The sequence below is a fragment of the Macaca thibetana genome, chromosome 20 (genome assembly GCF_024542745.1).
Source record: "Macaca thibetana thibetana isolate TM-01 chromosome 20, ASM2454274v1, whole genome shotgun sequence".
Taxonomy (NCBI): Eukaryota; Metazoa; Chordata; class Mammalia; order Primates; family Cercopithecidae; genus Macaca; species Macaca thibetana.
The window spans coordinates 35,093,734-35,109,578 of NC_065597.1; the positions used below are offsets into that span (position 1 = coordinate 35,093,734).

At 40.7% G+C, this 15,845-nt stretch overlaps 3 protein-coding genes across 7 annotated transcripts in view; 2 read left to right on the forward strand and 1 right to left on the reverse strand.

Moving 5' to 3' along the window:
• Positions 1-15,845, forward strand: part of LOC126943899 (metallothionein-1E-like) — a 374,938-nt gene that overhangs the window by 268,750 nt on the left and 90,343 nt on the right. The gene's annotated exons all lie outside the window — the stretch shown is intronic.
• The window catches only part of NUP93 (nucleoporin 93), a 113,511-nt gene that overhangs the window by 85,290 nt on the left and 12,376 nt on the right, over positions 1-15,845 (reverse strand). For 2 of the 4 annotated variants that reach the window (XM_050772897.1, XM_050772895.1), the window contains exons 2-3: positions 12,026-12,218; positions 1,661-1,778 (exon numbers count right to left, since the gene is read on the reverse strand). In XM_050772897.1, the coding sequence (XP_050628854.1) occupies positions 1,661-1,778; positions 12,026-12,204 (297 nt within the window). In that variant the 5' untranslated portion in view covers positions 12,205-12,218. Of the gene's footprint in view, positions 1-1,660; positions 1,779-12,015; positions 12,219-15,845 lie in introns of all 4 variants that reach the window. The other 2 variants (XM_050772896.1, XM_050772898.1) reach the window with 2 other exon arrangements.
• LOC126943920 (metallothionein-2) overlaps positions 1-15,845 on the forward strand; it is a 170,442-nt gene that overhangs the window by 57,784 nt on the left and 96,813 nt on the right. The window lies entirely within an intron of this gene.

Here is a 15,845-nt window from a genome sequence, read left to right on the forward strand (position 1 = left end):
GCTCAAACAATCCTCCCGCCTCAGCCTCCTACCATGCTGGGACTAGAGGCATGAGTTACTGTGCCTGGCCAAGAGGTGAACTTTTGAAAAGGAAGCATCCTTAATCTCAGAGTTCAAAGATTTCTCAGTGGTACAGGACCAAAGCTCTGGTGCGCTCTTTGCAAATTAAGAAATTCTCTTTGATGTAACTGAGCATATATTGTCAGAAAACCATCTAACGGCAGTGTTGAAGGAGGGTATTCTTGATTAAGTACAAGGTTACATGAGATGATCATTATGACTCAATACATTTACAAACCTGTCAATACCTTAAGGTAAAAAAAATGGAGTTTCACATCACTGGAAATGCATGAAGTGCAGCACAAAATGCTGTTGAGTATTCAAAATATCTACTCCAAGAATATCAAAGAAAATGTAAAAAACACTTTGTTTTTCAAACAAACAATTTCTTTGGTATTTTCAACATTACAAACAAACAAAAACCCTTTCAGCAGGTGCCATTTCTTTCCACATTATTAGGAATACTCCCAAAATATATGGTGATTATTCATCCCTGTTATACGTATTTGTTAATAGATAGCCTCAAGCAGTTGTATGGGGGAGGGGAGCTAAAACTTAAAAAAAAGTTTAAAAGGTATACATGCCATTTTAAGATTACATGGAAATGAGAAGGCAATTATAAGTTGACAGGCAAATATGATTTAGCATATAAAACTGGAAAAACTGGATTTTCATACTTTGGGAACATAGCAGCAATAGGAAAAATATCTATAGTTCTTCAACTCTCAACTCAAAGTACAGTTTTAGGTTTCTGAATTCAAATAAATGCAGTAGAAATGTGGCCATTAGATGGACTAAAATGGTTCTTAGGAAGGGTACTGGGGTAAAGAGTGTTAATTCAAATTGAGCCCAAATAATATTGCCCATTTCTACTAGAATTTGCCTCCGCAGGAGGCATCCTTTCATTTTCAGGTAAATCAACGATAAAAAAAATAAAATGGTGCCCCACTGTCCCTTCACTAATGCAAATGCAGTGTTCCAATTCCTCAAAAACTAAACAGACTGTGAGTTTTTTCCTTAACAATTTTATGTCAGTTTCTGATTAGATTAAAACAGCTATTGATTGCTAGTGGCATGTTTGGTTAAATGAGACTGGAGTGCTCTATTAGACTATTTCCTGGTGCCACTAATGCAGCCAAACACTTCTTGGAAATCATTGAGTAGGTTTCAGTAAATAGTACTCTAAGTTTTCCCCAGCTCTTTGCCAACCAATACAAGCAAGATGTAAAAAAGAAATGTGGAAGACGAATAGTAAAATTATTTGAGATCCAGCAAAGAAAGCGAAAGAAACTTGAGACTAATGTCTCTGAGCCTTGGATTAAACCCAAGGAAAGAAGAGAAATCTGTTCTCCTAATTATAATAATCTAAAAAGTGCAGGTTGGAATTGCTTTCTTAAATTCAGCTACACAGAGAGCTCTGAAAATAACCCAATGTTTTCCACTATACCTCCAAAGCTGAATCTACTGTTCTCTTAATATTTGAGGAAGAAGAAAATTAACAAAGAAAACTGAAATTCCTTAATCAGCTGGTTAATAAAGGGCCAGGGTCTTCAGCCTGGGTTATATGCTCTGGGTTCCACCTGCACTTGGCAGTCCTTACCTGAATGTCGGTGTCCTTCACGGGCTCAAGAGGCTCAAAGGTGGTGGCTGCACTCAGACTCTCCAATCGCTGGGAGATGTGGGATATGTCAAGTCCCCGAGACCCAAGTAGAACTGACCTATGTGAGGATACACAATAGGGAGACATAAGTAAGGGGAAAAGTAGGATTAGGACATCTAATATGCTTCATCAAATACTGGAGAGTATTTTCCATTCAAAACTTCCTATATACTGTCCAGACACTTTTACATAGTTGTTTTATATCTTTCCATAGAAATCACATGGAATAAGAGCCATAACACTGTAGTTTGTAGTAACAGATTCAAATTCTAAGCATGCCTGAATTTGAGAGCCTTGTCTAGAATAAAACAATACCACTACCATAGGCTAGACAGCTCCAAACATGTCATAGTAAAGAAACCCATGAGGTATATGCTATCATTCATCCCCATTTTATGGATGAGAGAACTAAGGTATAAACAGGTTAACCAGCTTGCCCAAAGTCACAGAGTCAGGAAGTGGCAGAGGCAGGTCTTCTAGTTCTGCAGCACAACTCTTTTTTTTTTTTTTTTTTGAGACAGAGTCTCACTCTGTCGTCCAGACTGGAGTGCAGTGGCAGGATCTCGGCTCACTGCAACCTCCGCCTCTGAGGTTCATGTGATTCTCCTGCCTCAGCCTCCCGGGTTGTATAGCACAACTCTTAACCACCATCCTACACTTACAGCCTCCGTAGATGGATATAGTGAACTATAACATTGTAGAAGTTTCAGGAGTAACCTAGTATAAACGTCATTCATGAGCTAAGGAAACTAAAGGTTCAAGGTGATCAATGATTTGCCCAGGAGCAATCAAACCAGAATTCAAGGTCAGTTCTCCATGGCTTCCCTTCAAAAGCCAAACACCATCTTCGGCACATCTGCAGGTTCCCTCTCTGCTGCCCAGTCTAATAATATAGAAGGCTGTTATCTGACCAGTAAATGCTTTTGAAGAGAAATGGGAATAATAATAGTCAGCTTTATTTCTACTCACCTGGGGCAAGGTAACAATGTAAGGGTTGTTTTTTTAAAGAAAAGATTGCACTAATATCTAGAACACTCTCTGGAAAAAATAAACTTATGGGAACTCAATTAATTTAACTTAATTTTATTTTATTTACAGACAGGGTCTTGCTGTGTTGCCCAGGCTGGTCTCAAACTCCTGGCCAAGCAATCCTCCTGCCTCAGCCTCCAAAAGTGCTGGGATTACAGGCGTGAACCACCACATCCAGTCCATTAATTTGTAGACTGTTTCTGGACTATAAATTAGTACTGAAAACTTTCACTGATAACATTTGTGTTCACTTTGAGTAATTTAATAGTCAGTATACCAATAGGTATAACACCTAAAAGTTTCAATCCTGAACTAACAGACTTATTGGAGAAGAGAAAGAATTTCACATATGTAGTTCTAATCCAATAAATACTACAGCAACAGATTACATTTACCCAGAAGTTCCTTCCTATAGATTTTTGTCTCTTCCAGGTCAACTATGATGTCATTCCCGGGGCTTTCCCTCCAGGTTGCCATATATTTCCTCTCTCCTCTAATAATCCTAAATAGTTAACTCTCTATAAGAGTGGGTCTCCCTTCTCAAAAGAAGACATTTATGCAGTCAACTAACATATGAAAAAAAGCTCAATATCACCGATCATTAGAGAAATGCAAATCAAAACCACAATGAGATACCATCTCACGCCAGTCAGAATGGCGATTACTAAAAAAGTCAGGAAACAATAGATGTTGGCAAGGCCGTGGAGAAACAGGAATGCTTTTACACTGTTGGTGGGAGTGTAAATTAGTTCAACCATTGTGGAAGACAGTGTAGCAATTCCTCAGGGATCTAGAAACAGAAATACCATCTGACCCACCAATCCCACTACTGAGTATATACCCAAAGGATTATAAATCATTCTACTATAAAGACACAAGCACACATATGTTTACTGCAGCACTATTTACAATAGCAAAGATTTGGAACCAATCCAAATGTCCATCAATGATAGACTGGTAAAAGAAAATGTGGCACATATACACCATGGAATACTATGCAGCCATCAAAAAGACTGAGTTCATGTCCTTTGCAGGGACCTGGATGAAGCTGGAAGCCATCATTCTCAGCAAACTAACACAGGAACACATAACCAAACACTGCATGTTCTCACTCATAAGTGGGAGTTGAACAATGAGAACACAATGGACACAGGGAGGGGAACAACACACATTGGAGCCTGTCAGGGGGTGAGGGACAAGGAGAGGGAGAGCATTAGGACAAATATCAAATTCATGTGGCGCTTAAAACCTAGATGACAGGTTGATAAGTGCAGCAAACCACCACAGCACATGTATATCTATGTAACAAACCTGGACATTCTGCACGTGCATCCAGGAACTTAAAGTAAAATTTTTAAAAATTAAAAAAAAAAAAAAAGAAAAAAAAGAGTGGGTCTCAACCCTGGTTGCACATTAGAATCACCTAGTTTCAGGAGTAACCTAGTCCAAACTTTCCTCCCAACGACTATGATCAGTTGTGATTAATATTGGACTCAAACTCTCGGGCTCAAGAGATCCTCCTGTCTTGGCCTCCCAAGTAGCAGGAACTAAGGATGCTTGCCACTGCACCCAGCTTTACAATTTATCATTTAAAGTATACAATTCGGTTATTTATTTTTGAGACAGAGTCTCGCTCTGTTGCCCAGGATAGTGCAGTGGTGCAATCTCAGATCTCTGCAACCTCCAGTTCCCAGGTTCAAGCAATTCTTGTGCCTCAGCCTCTCCAGTACCTGGCACTACAGGTGCATGCCACCACACTCAGCTAATTTTTGTATTTTTACTAGAGACAGGGTTTCCCCATGTTGGCCAAGCTGGACTTGAACTCCTGGCTCAAGTGATCCACCCACCTTGGCCTCCCAAAGGGCTGGGATTACAGGTGTGAGCCACCATGCCTGGCCTACAATTCAGTGATTTTTATGTATTCATAAAATTGTACAACCATCACTACAATCAATTTTAGAATATTTTCATCACCCCAAAAAGCAACCCCTGACCAATAGGTGGTGATTCCCCATTCCCCCCCGAATCTCCCCCATCCCTTGGCAACTACTAATCTACTTTCTGTCTCTATAAATTTGCCTATTCCGGACATTGCTCATAAATGCAATCACAATACACAGTCTTTGTAACTGGCTTCTTTCATTTAACATAATGCTTTCAAGGTTCATTCATGTCGAAACATGTATTAGTACTTCATTCCTTTTTACTGCCAAATAGTATTCCATTGCATGGACATACCACATTTTATGTATCCGTTCATCAGTGGATGGGCATTTGGATTATTTCCACTTTTGGCTATTATTTTTAAAAGATGCCATGAACATTCCTGCACAAGTTTTTGTGTGAGTATACATTTCCATTTTTCTTAGGTATATACCTAGGAGCAGAATTGCTGGGTCATATAACCCTATGCTTAATCTTTTGAGGAAATGCCAGACTGTTTTCCAAAGCAACTATACCATTTTACATTCCCACCAGCAATGTATAAAGATTCCAATTTTTCCCACATCCTCACCAACACTTGTTACTATCTTTTTTATTACAGCCATTGTAGTGGCCCACCCATTTAAAGCTATTATAGAAAAAAATTAAATACACAAAATTTTGGGAGCCTCCCAACAGCCATCAGAGAATGTAGAGAAATGTCTGGATATCCAGGCAGAAGTCGGCTACAGGGGCAGAGCCCTCATGGAGAATCTACTAAGCAATGTGGAGGGGAAATGTGGGGTTGCAGCCCCCACAAAAAGTCCCCACTGGAGCACTGCCTAGTGGAGTTGTGAGAAAAAAGTCACCATCCTCCAGAACTCAGAATGGTAGACCCACTGACGGCTTGCACCATGTGCCTAGAAAAGCCATAGGCACTCAACACTAGCCCATGAAAGCAGCCAAGGGGGCTGTACCCTGTAGAGCCAAAGGAGCATAGATGCCCAAGGTCTTGGGAGCCTACCTATTGCATCAGTGTACTTGGATGTGAGACATGGAGTCAAATAAAATTATTTTGGAGCTTTAAAATTTAATGACTGCCTTTCCGGGTTTTGGATTTGCATGGGGTCTGTAGCCCCTTTGTTTTGGCCAATTTCTCCCTGTTGGAATGGGAACATTTGCCCAATGCCTGTACCACCATTGTATCTTGGAGGTAACTAATTTGTTTTTGGTTTTACAGGCTCATAGGCAAAAAGACATGCCTTGTCCCAGATGAGACTTTGGACTTGGACTTTTGAGTTAATGCTAGAATGAGTTAAGACATTGGGGGTCTGTTTGGAAGCCATGACTGTGCTTTGAAATGTGACAAGGACATGAGATTTGGGAGGGGCTAGATGTGGAATGATATGGTTTGGCTCTGTGTTCCCACTCAAATCTCATGTCGAACTGTAATCCTCAATGTTGGAGGGGGCACCCAGTGGGAGATGACTGGACTATGGGAGCAGACTTCCCCTTTGCTGTTCTCATGACAGTGAGTTCCCATAAGATTTGGTTGTTAAAGAGTACGTAGCACTTCCCCCTTCACCCTCTATCCTGCTCCACCATGTGAAGATGTGCCTGTTTCCCCTTCACCTTCTGCCATGATTATAAGCTTCCTGAGACCTCCCCAGCCAGGCTTCCTGTACACCCTGTGAAAATGTGAATCAATTAAACCTCTTTTCTTCATAAAAAAAAAATTAAAATAGTAAACCTCCTTATACCCATCACCCAGCCCCAACAATTTGCATGTCATAGCCAACCCTGTTTCATCTACATCCCTACCTATTTTTCTCTATCAACAAATATGCTTATTTTGAAGCATATCCAAGATATTGCCTAATTTTTTCACAACTTTTAAATTTGTGTTTGTTTAAATGAAATCCAAATAAGGTCTCTACTTTTGGATGATTAATATTAATATGCCTCCTAAATCTCTTTTCATCAACAGGTTGCCCCTCCATCTCATTTTTTTTCTTATAATCTCTTTGTTGAAGATTCTGGATTATTTATCTCGTAAAGCGGTGTTACTCAAGCTTTAAATGTACATGTGATGACAAAGGTACAGAGCAGAAAAAAAAAGTGCATATGAATCACCTGGAAACATTGTTAAAAATGTAGATTCTGATTTAATAGGTCTGGGATGGGGCCTGAGAGTCTCCATTTATAAAAAGCTCATGGTTGATGCCGATGCTGTTGATCCACTGACTGCACTCACAGTAGCAAGTCTATAGTTTCCCACAGAAAACGTTTTACTGACGGAATCCCCATGATATCATTTAACACGCTCCTTTGTCCTCTATATTTCCTGCAAATTCAAAGTTCCAAGGGTTTGATTAGATTGAGGTACCACTATTTTTATGGCTAGATTACTATATACTTTACATTAAGAGGTATTTAATATCTGCTTATGTCCACCTGAAATATTTGCAGTCTTGATGATGATTGCTTAGATCCATTTACTCCCCAGTGGTTGCAAAATGGTGGTATCCTAATTCCATCTTTATTAGCTAGAATACTTCCATTCCAAGAAACTCTAAAATCAACTATGTAATTACCCTGAATAATGAGTTGGTTCTTTAGTACTCTCCAAAGGCAATCAATGAGTTTTGTTTTAGTATATAAACTCATAAATTTTAAACATATTTGATATGTTTCAATCCAATGCAATTATCCTAATCGATGATCAAATCATCTCATCTTTGGCCAGTAGAAGCCTCTTGGTTTCTGGGTCCTTTTGACATGACTGTCCTAGCATCACTTGTTGAAAAGACTGTTCTTTTCACACTGAATGGTTTAAGTACCCTTGTTGAAAATCAGCTGATCACAGACACAAGGGTTTATCTGGATTAATAATTCCATTCCATCAATCTACGTTGAAAATCAGCTGATCACAGACACAAGGGTTTATCTGGATTAATAATTCCATTCCATCAATCTACATGTCTGTCATTAGGCCAGTACCATAGTCTTAATTACTGTGACTCTGTAGTAAATTTTGAAATTGCAAGTGTGATTCTTCCAACTTTCTTCTGCTTTTTAAAGATTGTTTTGGCTATTCTAGGTCTCTTGCATCTCCATATGGATTTCAGAATCAACTAGTCACTTTCTGCAAAAAATCCCAGCTGGGATTTTGATAGAGACTGTGTTGAATCTGTATACCAATTTAGGGAATATTAATATATTACTATTAAGTCTTCTGATCCATGAACATGGGATGTCTTTCACCTGTTTTCTTATACAAATGATAGAGTACTAAACACTTTTCTCTACCCTGCCTTTTTTACTTAATATGTCCTGGAATCACTCCATGTTACTGTATACTCTCATTCCTTTGTACTACTGAAGAGTACTCTACTACATAGACATACTACATTATTCCACTAGTCACCTACTGATGGACATTTGTTTTCAATTTTTGCTATTACGAATAATGCTGTAATGAATATCCTTGTGCACAGGGTTTTCTTGGGTGTTTTTTGCCAGTATATCTTTGGGACAAAACCCTAGAAGTGGAATTGCTGGGTCAATTTTGTTAGCTATGTCTAAATTTTGTCCCATGGTGCTGTACTTTATCAGACACATAAGAATGTATCCAGTGCCAAAATAATTTTAACGTATACCAGGATTTTGAGAACCTCAGAATTTAAAAATTAGCTACTAGAATTGTTAGAAAAGAAAGGTCATTTAAGTGGTGGACATCTGTAGAAACTGTTCAGTGTGTGGCTTATGCAGTATATGGCTTATATGATGCATATGCAGGGAGAGAAAGGACTGATGAAGGAGACAGGGAATCTAGGGTAGGGATGGCTTTATAAAGAAAGCCAGTACTAGAAACTTTCAGTCTGTAAGGGTGGAAAAATCCTTAGAAGGTTCCCTGCCTTCTACCTGCTTCAATTTCCAAAAGCCAGGCAGTCCCCCATGAGCAGAAAGTCACGGAAGCTGGAGCCTCCTTCCAGTTCCAGGAGAGTAAAAGGACAAGGACTGTTCCCAGCATACATGGGAAGCACATAAAATGTCAGGAGGCCTGGGTTCAAGTCTCACCTGTCACTTACTGAAAATCTTGGATACATCACCTTTCCAAGCCTCAGTTTCTTCCTCTGTTAAATGTGGGGAAAAATGCCTATCCTACCTCTCAGGCACTGCAGACCAGTCAGGACAGTGCCTATGACAATCCTTCAGAAACTGAAAAGTACCATACAAATATGAGGAGTTCTTACTAAGTTGGATTTGAAATTCCAGCCTGGCCACTCACTATTGACTTTCCTCAAGTTTAAAACACACATAACACTTTCACAGGGTTATTTTTAAAATAAATTACATAATGCGTATAAAGTGTGTGGCACGGTGCCTGACAAACAGTAAGAGCTTAAACAACATCTTATAGTATTATCACAAGGAGAGTTATAATGTGCTGTAAAACTTTGGGGAAATAAATGTTTACATATGCTTTGCATGAACATGGAAAAGTATGTGAAAAAATAAGCAAATTAATAACATTGGTTATGTTGGATGACAAAGTTAGGGAGAAAGAGTGACTACTGGCTTTTCCTTTATACACCTCTAGGTTGTCTGATTTCAGAGTCTGAATGGAAAAATCTAGTGCAGCATATTTGATGAGAAAAGAGGGGTATGCAATTGATGATGGGCACCCTCTGACCTCCTGGGCTCAAACAATCCTCCTACCTCAGCCTCTCGAGTAGCTAGGACTACAGGTGCGTGTCACCATGCTCAGCTAATTTTCTGTAGATGAGTTCTGCCATGTTGTCCAGGCTGGTCTTGAACTCCTGAGTTCAAGCGATTCACCTGCCTCAGCCTCCCAAAGTGCTGGGGTCACAGGCATGAGCCACGGCACCCAGCTCAATATTCTGTTTCAGTTGATCAATGTGCATATGAGTATTCATTCATTTTATTATCTATACCAGAGTCAGCAAACTTTTTCTGTAAACAGCATATAGTAAACATTTCAGGCTTTGCAGGGGACATGATCTCTGTCAAAACTACTCAACTCTCATACTGCAGCACAAAAGCAGCACAGACAATACAAATAAGCCTGGCTGTGTTCCAATAAAACTTTAAGGCTGGATGTAGCTCATGGGCTGCAAACCCAGATTTACATCTTTATATATGTTAGGCATACTCTTCTTTATGTGTGAAAAAATTGAACAATTTTAAAAGATCAAACACACACATAAAAAAAGCTACCAAAGCTATTCTCTAAAACAAAATATTCAACACAGTGTATTTGGACAAATAAATAAATTTGGCACATAACATTTCAATCTTAAATCTATAATCTAAAATCTTAAGGACAGAATTTTCTTTCAAAACTTATTTCATGTAAGAAAATTTTTCCTACTCAGTTCTCTCTTCTGCCCTCATATTGTATGTACTAAAATATTCACACCACACTTTATGTCTCTGCCTATCAAGAAGATGGAAAAATACAGTCATCAGCCCTTTGGTTTCTTTTTAAGCACCTGCCCCACCCTATACCCATTCTTTCAACATTCCAACTTCCTCCTCCCTAAAATAATGAATTTGAGGTAGAAAGAGATGAAAAAGAATGGAAATTTACAAGAAAAAGAGCATGACCAATAATTGTTACCAAGAAAACATTTTCCCTTTTTGCTCTTAATAGGTTGTAAAGCTGATGCAATTAAATTATAACTATAGCAACTCAGCTGGCATCATGGGCCTTTCGCTTCAGCAGCATCTTTGCATACAGCACAAAGCCTGCATGCTCAAGACTGGGGGTAACCGTAGGCAGCCAGGAGAAGCAGGTAAGGAGCCTACAGGGAAGGCAAGTTAGCAGAAGTGTCTAAAGGCTGGTTGGGCTGTGAGAAAGCAGTGTAGGGAAGCAGTTGGCTGCACTTAGCTGCAAGGCTGCAGGGTGAAAAATCCCTGCCAGGGTTCCTCTGACTTGCCTTTACCAATGCCAACAGAACCAAAACCAACTAGTTATTTTAGAAAATAACATTTTGGGGAGGCCTACAGAAGAATTTCCACAACATCCTTACTGACTCGACAGAGCAGCCAAAACATTCAGCTCTCAAGAACAAGAATGTAGCCCACTCCTACATAATACTCCCGTGACATCTGTTAAATGCTTAGAGCAGACAATGTACCACATTAACACTAGCACTTAGTTCTTTCTCAAGTTCAAGGAATGAAGACCGAGGAGATGACTGACAATTTCCCATATTTCCTGCACAGAATTTCAGTGTCTTTCCAGACCCATCAAAGGTACAAGTAGCAGCACCCTCTCCATCCTCCCATGCCCTTCCATCACGATCAGAGGAGTATGCGCTCTGGAGTCAGCCTCACTAGGTATGAATCCTTACTTTACCACTCGCCAGCTGTGTGATCTGGAAGTTACTTGCCTTCTCTGAGCCTTTGTTGCTCAACTGTAATGTGGAGATTGTAGCCTAATGATGATTGTGAAAATTAAGCAAAATCTTAAGTCTAGCCAAGCTTGTAACACACAGTAAATAATCAGTAAATCACATCTCTTAAGGAAAGCAGCATAGTTTTTTTCTGCCCCACTCCCCACATTATAAGCTCCTTGAGAGCAAGAACCATGTCTAATTCATGGTTGTCGCCCCAGAGATAGTCCAGACCTGGCACAGCGTGGATCCTAAACACATGTTTGTGGAATCAACAGCCCAACTGATGCTGTGTGGCAGCAGTGGCTGCCAGCCCAGTCAGTCAGCACTTTTCCCCAGCTGCACTCTCTTGGGGCTCACCCACTCTCCTGTTCTACAATCAGCTGGGGGCACTGTATTTCCAAGGCCTTTCAGAAGCAGCCTCCCAGGTCAGTGAAAACAAGCAGACAGAATCACTCCTCACTTGGATGGTTTCACATCACTAACTGCTCATCAATTTCTTCCAAATGCTCTTAAAACCTGTCCTCATCACTGAGTGCTCTCTGGCTTTGAAGGTAACACTTATCTGTGGGGCCCATATGTATTAACATAACAGGAGCCATTTATGACCCAACGGTCATTGACCCCAAGCAGGAACTACTGTGACCAGATTCAGCATGACAGAACTCTTTTACCCCCTCCTACCTTGTGATCATCTCTCCCTGTGATATCAGCTCATCATCTCTCCCTGTGATATCAGACAGGCTAGAAAACCTGAGAAGCAGGGAAACAAACCAAGGCTGCTGTCCTTTTATAAAACCTTTCTGAGTTCCCAAGAATCTGGCTAGTGGCTGTCATTCACAGATTGGATCTGAATTCAAGGCAGGAAAGAAGAAACAGATCCTGCCCCTAAGCCACCCAGTACTAAAGGGGCCTCCCTACCAGTACTCACGCCTTGACATCTGCCGTCTCCTGGGACGTGCGTGTGAGGGTACGGGAACGCAGGCGCTCGCCCGCCTGCTGGATCTCCTGTAAGTTCCGCTCCACATGGGGAAGCTCTGAGATGCCCTCAGTCTCAGCAGCAAGCTGTTCAGCTTGCTGAAGGAGCTCACCAAACCCCTCAGTATCCATTGGAGATGCAGATCCTAGATGGGAGAAAAAATGAAAAGATCTAAAACAAGGGAAAGACAGGTTTCAAACACTGCCTGAATCTGTTACAAGCTTAACGAAACAGCAGAACTTTTTGTAAACAGACGAGGACACAGCTCATCAACAAGCAGGATTTGTTCCTGAACATAGCCCAAAAACAGGCCTGACAGAGAAAATGAGTCAGGCTGTGAAAAAACAGATCATTTCTGTGCATATTGACAGCCCCGAGATTGATTTCTGCCATCAGAACAAATGCATGGATATCAAGTCACGGACCAGAATTCCTGCCTCCTTCCACAGACTCAAAGCAGATAAGGAAATGGAAACCACTGTGGCAACCTCTAGGAGGCTTAAAGAACAGTCACCTTATACCTCTTATTCTTCACCCATCTTAGAAAAACACTACCACCCCAAAAGCACCAGGCAATTTATAAGACCTTATCTCAAATGATCCTCACAACCACTCTGTGAGGCTCCTGAGCAGAAAGAACAAATTCCAGTCCACAGAGGCTGAGTTTTGAGAATACTCTCTACTACCAGGAAAACAGGTAATCTTTGGACTAACCACCACTAACTCTCCCTCTCTCCCCTACTGTTATTCTAATACACCTGCTCCTTCACTAACATAGAATAAATTCTTTTTTTTTCTTTTTTTTTTTTTTTATACTCATGTCCAGGTCTCCAATCATACATTCTTTATCTTACAAGGTTACTGAGAGCACAGATCTGTGCCTGCTTGTTATATACGACATTCAGGACATTCGATTTGTTACTGTACCTGCTACTTTGAGAAATGCCAATAGTACAGAATATATACTGCACTATTCTTACATAAGATTCTTGACCAAGAGAATGTTTTTAACTCCTACCACTAATTAAATCAACAGAAGATAAAAAGTAGCACCATGGTAGGAAAATTGGCTGGGCATGGTGGCTCACGCCTATAATCCCAGCACTCTGGGAGGCCTAGGTGGGTAGATTGCCTAAGGTCAGGAGTTAGAGACCAGCCTAGCCAACATGGCGAAACCCTCATCTCTACTAAAAATACAAAAATTAGCTGGGTGTGGTGGCACACACCTATAATCCCAGCTACTCGGGAAGCTGAGGCAGGAGAATCACTTGAACCGTGGGGGCGGGGGCGGGGGTGGGGGGGGGGGAACGGAAGGTTGCAGTAAGCCGAGATCACACCACTGCATTCCAGCCTGGGCAATAGAGTGAGACTGTCTTGGGGAAAAAAAAAAAATTACATTGCTAAACGGTTAATAAGAAAATTTTTGTTAAACAAATTACTTGTACAATAGCTCTTGTTATACTTTTTTCCTTTTTTTGGGAGACAGAGTCTCGCTCTGTCAGCCAGGCTGTAGTACAGTAGCGTGATCTTGACTCACGGTAAGCTCCGCCTCCCAGATTCAAACAATTCTCATGCCTCAGCCTCCCAAGTAGCTGGGATTACAGCGTGCACCACCACACCCAACCAGGGTGACACTACCGGCTTTTTTGTATTTTTAGTAGAGACAGGTTTTGTCATGTTGGCGAATAATTATATGTCAGCTATGAAGCACAGGTTAATTGTCAAAAGGACACTGTTACTGCCATAAATCCATTAAGAACTTTTAAGAATGAGCATTAAAGGACATTAACTTTAAAGGCAAGGGAACAAGGGTAAAACAAAAATAGCTCAGCTGGAGTAAACATAAAGCCACTTTGGTATTCTTTATGAAGTTCCAAGCTGACTTTAATCTTCAAGAAAAATTAACATACACAATAACTCTTAACCTCAAATTTCTAAACAAATATTGTAATTTTTTTTGACCCAATATAATCAGGCTGTAATTTGCAATCTTTTTTTGTGAGAAAATCGGGATGGGAGAATTAGGAAGGTATCCTCAGGGAGAGAGGAAGAAACACAAGAATTTTGAGGAGAGGGGCATTTTTAAACAACTACTCCGCCCTGACAGAGAAATGTGTTTTCTCAGGAATGTTCAAGGCCAATGACATTCTACTAATTACACAAAACCATGGTCATTCACCAGAAAGGGAAAAGAAAAACAAAGCATTCCCTTCTCCGGATCCCCACCCCACCCCCGCCCCCCCGCCCCGCCCATTATTTTTACTCTAAGATAAACATAATTTTTTAACAGAGTCAAGGAAAAGAAAATACTTTTTTCATTCATGAGGAAAACTTTGGAAATCCCTAAATAAAGAACCGAATGAAACAAAAATTTTCAAATATTAAAAAAGAAGACAAAGAAAGATAAAGGAAGAAAGAAATACATCTAATATTTTATTCCTATGTCAGACAAAGGAAATGCTCAGCTTCTCAAATGACCAGCCCACCCCAAAGATTTTGAGCAATGAATTTGGTATAAGTAATTAATACAAAATCAGTTATTTACTTTAGCATGGTCTAATAAAGATTTTTTAAAGTTAATTATATATAATGGTTTTGACAATGGTAAAATAAAGGTTGAATCTCTGAACAACATCCTAAATGTAATATCCCAAAACTGGGCTCTAACTTTTCATCCACAAAACCTGCCCCTTGGCCTTCTCAGTGTGTGAAGACTTCATTACTCAGTTGTTTGGACCAAAATCCATGATGGCCCATAACTCATATCCTACATCCAATCAACCAACAAAGCCCTTCAAATCTACCTTCAAAATACATCCAGAATCTGCCTGTCCTCGCCATCTCTACCTGGCCACCTCCCCACATCCAAGCTGCCTCCCTAGACTCTCTCAGCAGTCTCCCTCCCAAACCTCCCAGCTTCAGCCCTTGCCTCCCACAGTCTATTCTGTCTATAGCAACCCAGCAACCATTGATCCTTTTACAGTCAGTCAGATCACATGCCTCCTGCTTAAACCTCTTGTACAGAATGAAACCCTACAAAAGGGGCCCCACCTCCTCTCATCACTCAGACTCATCTCCAGCCCTATCTCCACTCCTTTCATGGGTGCCAGCCACTCTGGGGCCTCTTTGCTGGTCCCCAACGGATCAGGTACATTCCTGCCTTACAGCCTTTGCGCTCCGTGTTTCCTCTACTGGAATGTTCCTCCCCCAGAAACACTCAAGGTTGACTCCCTATCTGTTTCAGTTCACCTATCACCCTGCCTTTGAGGCCAACCTAGAAAGCTGTTTAAAAGTACAAGCCACCCCCAGCAATCCCCCATCTCCTTTACTGTCTGTCACCTCTGCAAGAACATAAGCTGCACAAGCACAGTGTTTTGTTCACTGACGTACCCCAAGCTTCTACAACAGTAGAAGTGCCTGACACATAGTAGGTACTCATATTTTGAATAAATAGGAGGGGTTTTTCTTCCGTTGGTGAGTCTGTCCTTCTCAAAGGCTTCCTGCACTCCCTTGCCAAACGGGCACCCACTAGCAAGCAGAGACCTGAACAAAAACATTCCCTTCCAGTTGGTATCAGACTACCAAATGATACTTAACATTTCTGAGGCAGCACAGCATAAGGCAGTGACAGTCTAAATGGCATGAATTCATATCACACTTGGTCCAGACTAGTGCTTTCCCTCTAAATATCAAGACCAAAAACCAGGTGAACAGAATTAGAAACCAAAAGAAACAGACACATATAGAAAGAATTTTGCTACAAAACTTCAGG